Source organism: Haliotis rufescens, unplaced genomic scaffold, assembly GCF_023055435.1.
Source record: "Haliotis rufescens isolate VD_foot unplaced genomic scaffold, xgHalRufe1.0.p SCAF_3, whole genome shotgun sequence".
Classification (NCBI taxonomy): Eukaryota; Metazoa; Mollusca; class Gastropoda; order Lepetellida; family Haliotidae; genus Haliotis; species Haliotis rufescens.
Genome location: NW_025964001.1, coordinates 3,265,340 through 3,275,800, shown reverse-complemented (window position 1 = coordinate 3,275,800; position 10,461 = coordinate 3,265,340). Strand labels below are relative to the sequence as shown.

The following is a 10,461-nucleotide window of genomic DNA, read 5'->3' as shown; positions in this document are numbered from 1 at the left end:
AATATTAAAGTTTATTTTAACCGAGTCTGACTCATGTTCTAGTTACTCGGGCATATACTAACAAAGTTGAACTAGTGTACATATATAATAGATTTAAATATTGTGCTACACCCTTCAATCAAACACAAGTAAACACATGCATACCTCACAGTTATCAGAATCACTGATGGGCATCAATATATATCTAGACTCCACCTTCATCAATCCTGTTTTCGTCTGTAACGATGCCAAACTTCTTTCAGCTTCTGAGAACACAGCGTCAATAGCAAAATGATAATCTTTTGGCAAAGGACACACAACTCCCAGAATTTTGCTATTACAATAGACGGCACAAACAACTCGGCGTGTATTTGACGTGTCATCTCCTCTGATATCAACCGGACGACACCTATATCCTTGGCGAGATCTATGGGCAGTTCTGATTGTCGAGTGAGAGCAAACACGTCTGCTCCGTATAGAAGCAACATACTGGCCACTTGAAGAAATCCACAAGCAGAGGCCGTATGGAGCGGAGTAAACCCATGAATATCCTGAGTATTAACGCGAGCTCCGTGTGTGAGAAGAAGTTTCACAGCATCCAGGTTGTTGCTGAGGACACCGTGGTGGAGGGCAGTCAGTCCGGTGTGGCTGCCGGTGTTGACGTCCACGCAGGGCGACGATGCCTGCAGTATCCGTGTCAGTTCGGCAATATCACCATCCTGGATAATAGCTGTCAGGACAGAGTCCGGGGGAAAAGATATCTTCCTTTTGGAACTTGTCATTAATAGATAATCCTGGACATGGATTGGGGACCATGCGTTGTTAATATGACATAAATATCTAACCATCCATAGCGTGGTTGTGTATTAGCCTAGCACCATCAGCAACGTCGTTTCCTACCTGTAGCAGTTTGACAGCACGCCTCGGGAAACCATACCGCTGCTTATGAGTCCCTCGAAACACTATCAATTAAGTCCGGCTTCTTTGGATGAAACAATTAGGTCTAGGTATTCTAGGATAGCGTAAAACAGATGTCATGCATACTTGATCTCGAGCAGCAAAGTGGCAAACAGGCACATCCTTCTAACACAGAACACACAAACTTCCCTATCCCTCGACGTTTCCGGTGGTGCTCTCGTGTCGTCTGCTCGTGAAGGTAGCAGACGATAGCCTCTCACCTCGGAGAAAGGAATGTCGACTGTGCGAACTACCTAGTGTAGTTTGGGCCATCCGTCACGGCTGTAGTGGATGTATACGGTCCCACTTTAAAGCCGCACTGACGCCACTGGCGAGTTGTAAACACTCTCTCTTCTTATGGGTGTAATGGCTATACCAGCTTTCTCTGCGGACAACACAAATGCATCTCAGCTCTCTACAAGTTTGTCCGTACCTTTTCCAGGCGCGGCAATCTGACAGCCTCGATATCGATTTCCTGGTGTCGTCTGCTAGCTACACTTCTGTGACAAAGTTGTATGACACAGCCAGGTGATATCTTTAAATCAATCTTCCTCAAAACCCACTTGCTACAACTTCCTTTCGTTGTATTACATCGATGAACTTGTTGACTGAGGTGTCACGACCAATAAGTTACATGCACGGCAATGTGATCCTTTTGGCTGATCACCAATACAGTCCCTAGTTAAGCCAGGATTACTCTATGTAATGTCCTCTATATTAACTTATAGAGGTTATTAACTATATTAAGGTGTGTTCACAAAGTCTGTTGGATGTTGTTTAACGCCGCACTCGTCAACATTCCATCTTGATAAATATTCGAGCCTGGACCAGACAAACCAATTATTGATATAACGAGCTAATATTTCTCGGGTTACTCTGACACCAATCAACCAGGTCACCGAGCCTGGCCGATACATGTAATCGTCTTTGACGGCGAGCCATAGAATACTCTGGACCCATTCCAACCCGACGTTCCCACGGGGTGAAGGGCCGAGGAAGCCGGACACACCAGTCGCAATGTAATATGCATTATAAGTGCACAGCCGATCATATTTGATATTACATGTCTATATGGGTAGGAATGTACATTATACTACATACAATTCCATATCCACACAGAAAGAAATACCTACAGTTATGTTGACAACCACTAATGTCGCTGCTGCCGCTGTTACTACTACTACTACTACTACTACTACTACTTGTACTAATACTGCTGTTGCTGCTGCTGTTACTACTACTACTACTGCTACTATAACTGCTGTTGCTGCTGCTGTTACTACTACTACTGCTACTACTACTATTGCTACTACCACTGTTGCTGCTACTACTGCTAGTACTACTACTGCTGCTGCTAATACTGCTGCTGCAACTACTACTACTGCAGCTGCTGGTGCTACTACTTCTACTACAACTACTATTGCTACTACTGCTGCTGCGGCTGCTGCTACTACTGCTGCTGCAACTACTACTACTGCAGCTGCAACTACTTCTACTACTATTACTACTGCTACTATACTGCTGCGGCTGTTACTACTACTATTGCTACTACTACTGCTGCTGCTGCTGCTTCTACTACTACTACCACTACTACTGCTACCACTACTGCTATTACTATTACTAGTGCTTCTACTGCTGCTGCTGCTGTTGCATTCCTACCAATTTCCCGTGCAGCTGCCTGCAGAGCTCCGTGACTAGGAGATGTACGGTACACTCATAACTTGGCTGCCACTGTCACATTGATTTTTATGGATCTTGTAGATGTGATCACGTAACAGTCTCATTGTATCAGTCTGACTGGCCGACATTTAAGTACATTTGCATTTTTTTAGGTGCACACATATAGGATCAAACAATATGTATGTCATACTTTTCTACACATAATTAATAAAGATTTCTTTTTAGTTCTGGTATAGGCGCATGAGGCCGCAAACACCCATGTCACCAAACCGGACCACCCGATCCATCTGCCTGCTTCTTTTGACAAGAACGAACCCGTGGAGGTCTTCAGCAACCCATGCTTGCCGTAAAAGGCGACTATGCTTGTCGTAAGAGGCGACCAACGGGATTGGGTGGTCAGGCTCGCTGACTTGGTTCATGCATGTCATCGATCCCAATTGCGTGGATCGATGCTCATGATGTCAATCACTGGATTGTCTGGTCCAGACTCGATTATTTACAGACCGCCGTCATATAGTAAGAATGTTGCTGAGTGCGACGTTGAAAAACAAACAAATACAAAACAACTAGCATAAATTGCAGGGGATCTGTTCTCACCCAGATTCTCCCGGTGATGGTGTCAAATGTGAGTTTAATGTGTTTGTGTGTAAACCGGACTGAAGCATGTGTGTATATGTGTATAGCAACTTTCAAGGAGAATGTGACTCCTTACATCACGGTGACAAGTACACTGTTGTTCATGCGTGCGCAAAGACTTCCTCCTTCTGTCTAGACAAACAGGACATGTTTCAATATTACCGCATTATTCCTTATTTATATTTATAGAAAACCGGCGAAGGTCCTCTATGTTGCATCTGAGATAATATTTTGATACAGCAGTGTGCTTCCGGGTGTGTATACACGGATGCCATAATATCATAAGAAACGTGGTTTATTATTATTATTATTATTATTATTGGATAATGTTTTTATTGGGAAAATTCGCATATTTTTTATTACATATAACACATCGTCGATCATATATCGGCATCACATATAACAGCTCTTGATCACAGTAAATATATCACAGAGCACGTAAAAGGTCATCGATCGCTTGTAATATATCAGTAATTATAGCAGTCGTCGGAGTTGTTCAGGGCGATAAATTTAATTTTATGAAGTTACTGGAATATAAGACAGCAAAGAAGCAGTTATTATTTCATGCATTATGATTGTAACTGGATAGTTGTTTAATCATTTTTTCTGTGGTTGGTGGCGACGAGAAGACGGGTTGATTGGTAGAGCAGTTTACCACTAAACTAATGCTGAACAACCAAATCAGAGACAAGTATCAACAGAGTTATTTCCCTTGGATCTATTGCTCTGTTTTGAATTTGGATCTGTTTTGCATCTTGTTGTCGGGATTTTTCATTCTATCCAAATAATTGGGGTTTATTACAGCTTTCCAAGTATACTACACAAAATGCGATTTAAAAACCCGTAAAAATATGTGTAAGAGATATTGCAAGGGGAAAACCCAAGCAAACGTCACATTATATTGGTGAAGGGTGAGGAAAGTACAACTTTATTCGGAGCCTGTTAGTATTTCGGTAATTGCAAGAACGTGGGCTTATTTTTCAAAACTATATGAAACAACGTTATATAATGAAACTGTCTTGGTGGGTGAAAATGCACATGTTCAGAACATAACATCTTGAAATTTCAAGATACTAACTGAAGAAAAACAAAAAAACAAAATGACCCTAAAAGACTTCCGTAGATTTAGGCACTAGGGCCCCGTTTTATCCCAGAATTCCCGGACATATAAAACTAAACATGTATTTACATCTGAAACAAAACACCAGTTATAAGGAGGCGTGGTGAGCCTACAATTTGTACATGTCACATATTAAATATATGTTGTGATGATGGATAAACACCCGGCGATTATGGTCGCCGAAATGTATAATTCTATGTCATTTTATCCGATTCACTGGCAGCAGCATTTTGAAATGACCATAAAGCTATAAATAAGGGTACATATAATTTGATATGCTTTACACAAACAGTGTTTAATGTCTGACTGTCGTATATCATGCAAGCAGTTACAATAGGGGGAGGGGAGGTGCGGCGGGGGGAGTCTGTCACCGTGAGTGGCACGCATGACGTCAGATGGTGTCTTAATACACTTACGGTAGGTCACGTGGTGTTTAAGTCAATTTAAATAACCCTTCTGAATGGGAATAAACGTCAACTTGAGTCATAACCACCTGACTCAAATGTCCTTGACGTCGGTTGCTCACGAACCATGTAATACGCATGGACATACACAAGATATTATACCAGAATGTCATAATTATATATCATGTCGGGGCAGTGGGGTAGCCAAGTGGTTAAAGCGTTCGCTCGTCACGCAGAAGTGAGTGAGTGAGTATGGTTTTACGCCGCTTTTAGTAATGTTCTAGCAATATCGGGGGCACGGGTGGCCCAGTCGTTTAAGGCGCCGCGATTCGCTGTGCAGAGTTGCGTCCCTTGGGCACGCCAGAAACCTATGATTGTGGGTTCGAATCCCAGTTCGCCCCGATTATGTTTCTAGGTTTGTCAGCACCATACCCGTGCTCGTGGGTTTCACCGAAGTGGTAAACGTCTGAGACCTGCATCACTTCGGGCTTTCCTCCCACATTAAGCTGACACGCCGCGATATAACTGGAATACCTTTAAAAGCGGCGTTAAACCCAACTCACTCACTCACTCACTCTAGCAACATCACGGCGGGGGACACCGAATCGAACCCGGGTCTTCGGCGTGACGAGCCAACGCTTTAACCACTAGGCCACCCACCCGCCCCCGTCATGCCGAAGACCCGGGTTTGATTGTCCACATGGGTACAACGTGTGAACCCTATTTCTGGCATTCCCCCGCCGTGATATTGCTGGAATATTGCTAAAAGCGGCGTAAAACCAAACTCACTCACTATAAAGTATCTCTCTTTCCGTGTTCATCACACATACATTTACTGTACCTGTCTTGTAATAAATGACCCAAACCTGCCATAAGGGGCGGTCGGGTAGCCTAGTGGTTAAAGCGTTCGCTCTTTACGCCGAAGACCCGGGTTCGATTCCTCACATGGGTATAATGTGTGAAGCCTATTTCTGGTGCCCTCGCCGTGATATTGCTGAATGTTTGCTAAAATCGGGTTGAAACCATACTCACTCGCTTCATGGAATAACATATATTCAGCCGCAAAATAAGGCTTACAAAATAATGAAATTAATTATGAAACATAATTAATATTTAAATCCAACCAACATTGTGTCAGTTGATGCCAATGAAACAAAGATTATCGGGTTAGTTTAATAAATGTCCTGTAGAGATACGTCACATGGCTTAGTGAGTGAGTGAGTATTGTTTTACGCCGCTTTTAGCAATATTCCAGCAATATCACGGCGGGGGACACCAGAAATGGGCTTCACACATTGTACCCATGTCGGGAATCGAACCCGGGTCTTCGGCGTAAAGAGCGAACGCTTTAACCACTAGGCTACCCGACCGCCCCTCACATGGCTTAAACGAGGTGAGGTGAAATGGGGTGTAACTTCGTGTTCAAGATTACTGGGCTTATATCGCTGTGTGTAGGAGTCCGTGGTTGCTCTAGTCTGGACTAATGTCGGTTTTATAGTGCCAGCCCAGTGAGACACCATGCCGCAGTTTAACATGGACACTGCACTAAGACACAGTATACTGACTCCGAGCAGACCAGTCCTTGTTTTCTCCCTTTAATGCCGAGCTTCAGGCAGTGTAACAACAAGTACCATATTCAACGTGTTTGGGCATGACGCGGCCGGGGATCGAACCCCCGATCTTTCACAGCCTGGGCATTACGTGCCGTTAAACGTTACGTTGCTCATCAAAGAGACACGACGTTGCTTTAAAACGTCCATCAAAGAGACATCTCGTGGCTTTATAATATGTCCATCAAACAGACATCACGTGGCTTTATAATATGTCAATCAAAGAAACACCACCTTTGCTTTAAAATATGTTCATCAAAGAAACACCACGTTGCTTTAAAATACGTCCATCAGAGAGATTTCACGTGGCTTTATAATATGTCCATCAAATAGACATCACGTGGATTAATATCAAGTAATGGATGCTCATCAACAGTTATTGTAAAACAGTAAATGTATCCTTTTTTAAAGGATGCTCGTCGTACATTTATTCAAACATAATTCTGAAGGAAGTCGATCAGAAAAATCAGGTAGTAAATGTGAAAACCCGCAAAACAAAATTAAGTTACAAATGTATACCATACCTAAAATGTGAACGTAAAATGTAAGGCTGCATATGATACTGTATATGTTCTACTGAAATCTTAAAATACTTTAATAAGGTTTAAACTAGAAAAAATATGTAATCCTATGTTTTCTTAAAAGACATGACTGACATAGTAAGTTCTCTAAGCAACCGATTAGGGAAAGGGAAAATCGTGCTATTCTTCTACATTACGTACTGAGATCGCGTGGTCAGGCTCGCTGACTTGGTTGATGCATGTCATCGTATCCCAAATGCGTGGATCGATACTCATGATTTCAATCACCGTATTGTCTGGTCCAGACTCGATTATTTACAGACCGCCATCACATAGCTGGAATATTGCTGAGTGCGGAGTTAAACAACAAACAAACAAACATCATTGTAATGAGTATATTTGACCGTGTCCCTGTGCGGGTCGTGGGAGCCGTTTTTAAATGTGGATCGGTTTACTGTACAAACAAACAAACAAACAAACAAACATTACACACGGAGTCGTAAAGCAGGGCGTCTACAAACCCCCGGTCATAACAGCTGTAGGCAAATAAAACATGGCGACAGTGTAAAACCACGGAACCATTACTTAAGTAAAGGAACATACGCGTCACCAGACTCAGTGACCAAACGTTTTATAAATGCATTCCGTCAAAGGTATGTTTGATTATCAGTGCCCCAAACGCGTATATCTGTCTGTTCATGGCTCCTGCCTTCTCAGCACAGCCAGGAGGCGTTCCCTGAACTTCCCAAAACACAGCCCATATACAAGTGGCTTGATGCCTGCTCCACAATGACACAGCCACACAAGGGAGGTAATCACACCAGCCGGCAGAGGGCTGAACCGGGAGTACGTCCACACATAGCTGCTGATGACGTAAGGTATCCATGTGCCTACGTAAGCACAAGAAGTGATGACGTAGACCTTGAGCAGCATATAGTCTTCTTTAGCCAACGAGTACTCCTTTTTCTTGAACTTCGTTTTGGTATCTCTCTGTTGTACGTCGTCCTCGGTATCCGACGTCACGACGTAGCCATCTTTAGTGTAGTCGTACGTCTTCTCCAACTTGGGTTTCTTGTTCTTCATCCCTGCGTTCTGAAACTTTTCGCTGTATCGCTTCATCCTCTCCGAGTACGAGTCTCCCTTGGCGCTCTTGTTTGTCTCCAACACCAGAGCTCCCGTTGGTTGCACACGACTCCGCATGTGGAACACCTTTATAAAACAGGCGGAGTAACAGCCGATCATTACAACAAGAGGAATTCCATAGGACAGAATGAACATGAAGTTCATGTGCGAGGTGCTGAGCTGGTGCTCCGGGATGCACTGGTACTGGTCTGGGTAGTATCTCACCTGCGCCCAATGAACGGCCGTGAACACGCAGACGACACCGTCAAAGAACCACACTCCGCAAATGAGAAGGGTTAGGAAAAAACCGATACATATGTCTTCATGTTTGGAGGGTTTGAAGAACTTGAGAAACCTCTCTAAGGCTAGGATGGTGAGTGTGTGGAGGTTTATTGTGTTGCAGAAGGTGGAGAAGTACGCATGGACGTTACAGACGACGTCTGGTAGGATCCAAGCATCACCGACAACGGCCGTGACGGACAACGACGTCCACATACACACTCCGATCAGATCCACCACAACAAGGTTAATCCAGAAATAGTACTTGGGATCTCGGAGTTTCGGAGATTTGATCCACACAACTAAGACTATTATGTTGACAACTAGTGTTACAACTGCGATGAGCACCAGCGAGGCGCCAAGCCACACCTGGGAAGCTACGTTCGTCATGATCCCTCACCCAAAGATCTGCCCTGTTCCCTGGGTAAGAGCGACTCTGGTCAATCAGACAATCAGAACCCCGTATCACCGTTGAGCTGTGTGAGTTACCGGTGCGCGATATTCCAGGTTAATTGCCCTGAAACCTCCATTAAAATTACGCCGTATTCAAAAGCTGTCAGACAATGGCGCGCCATGCTGTACCTGGATATCACAATTGTGTGTCAAACCTCCATGCCAATGATTGACTTTCAGTGTCCAGATCTATACGGCTTCACATTCCTGTCCATATTTCACCCCTGACAACTACACAAACATTTCCCCCGGTTCCTTTCCCTCGCATTGATAGCAGCGCATGATGTCGTGACTTGATAATCCCGGTATTCAGAGTACGACGTTAGTTAATACAGCACTACACCCTAGCCTATATTGATAGTGTCGTACACACTCTATCTACATACGTTTATATGAACGGTCTGCACGAACGACACGCTAAAGACTTAGTCGGTTATGTTTACTAATGGACAAACAGTAGAGCGGAACAAAGAACTGTTTTCACTCCGACCAAATGCTAACAGAAGAGGAACTCAAAAAGTGTTTGAGGGGCTTTCTTCTGTTTATTTGTTGTTTAACGCCGCACTCAGCAATATTACAGCTATGTGACGGCGGTCTGTAAATAATCGAGTCTGGACCAGACAATCCCGTGATTGACATCATGATCATCGATCCACGCAATTGGGATACATTGACATGCATCAACCCATTCAGCGGGCCTGACCACCCGATCCCGTTAGTCGCCTCTAACGACAAGCATGGTCGCCCTCTACGGCAAGCATGGGTTGCTGAAGACCTGTTCGAGCCCGGATCCTCACGGGTCCTCAACCATGGTTAAAACACATCTGTGACGTCATTCTATTGTTTGAGCGCTCCATTATTTTTAGGGAATGGCGAGTTGATTGTGTTCTCTGCACGTGCTCCGTCACGAGCTGATCTTTACACTGCATGTTTTGTGGCTCTTCAGAATGTTTTGTCAAAGTGAAAGAGTAAAGATGTGTTTTAAGTAGGGGAATATCCTCATACCCCCCCCCCCCCCCCCCCCCCCCCATTCCTGCGGGGCCTCTGCTCCATTATTTTTAAGGAATGGAGAGTTACTCGGACATTCCCCCTCTACTGGAAACATATATATTTAGCACGACATATACTACTCAAAAGAAATTAAAGAACACCCAGTTTCATATATGGCTATGGCAGATTAACTATGGTCATGTGAAAAATCGGATGTTCTTCCACTTCTTTTGAGTAGTATATATCTTCAATGAGTCAATAATTAGACTGGCGTCAATTTCTTACCTGCGCCTTAGCCTTGAAGAGCGCATCGATCGTTCTCCATAAACTTGATAAAATAGGGTCAGGTACACATTTCAGCTGAAAATAAGACAATGCTTAATTGTTCTTGTGAAAACATTTTGCGAGGATGGGAACTTGAAAACAAGCACCGCCAGGTCTCTGTGTTTATTGGAATTGAGTAAGTTGGTTTTAACGCCGCTTTGAACAGTATTCAGTTATATCACGGCGTGCCAGCTTGAGGTGGGAGGTGAGGTGAGGTGAGATGAAATGGGGTTTAACGTCGCGTCCAAGATTATTGCACTTGTATAGCGACGTGCATGTACGTGTGTGTGTGTGTGGCTGCTTGTACTAGTCCGGGCTGATGCCAATTTATAGTGCTAGCTCACTGAGATACCATGCCGCAGTTTAACATGAATACCCCACTCAGA

General features: G+C 43.9%; 2 protein-coding genes across 2 annotated transcripts; both read right to left on the bottom strand.

Moving 5' to 3' along the window:
- Window positions 1-200: 200 nt before the first annotated feature.
- Window positions 201-761, bottom strand: LOC125384315 (protein phosphatase 1 regulatory subunit 27-like). Its single transcript, XM_048403252.1, has one exon. The coding sequence runs from the start codon at window positions 759-761 to the stop codon at window positions 201-203; it is 561 nt and encodes a 186-aa protein (XP_048259209.1).
- Window positions 762-6,793: 6,032 nt separating this feature from the next.
- Window positions 6,794-8,968, bottom strand: LOC124131917 (rhodopsin-like). Its single transcript, XM_046495449.2, has one exon. The coding sequence runs from the start codon at window positions 8,696-8,698 to the stop codon at window positions 7,604-7,606; it is 1,095 nt and encodes a 364-aa protein (XP_046351405.2). The 5' UTR covers window positions 8,699-8,968; the 3' UTR covers window positions 6,794-7,603.
- Window positions 8,969-10,461: the final 1,493 nt, after the last annotated feature.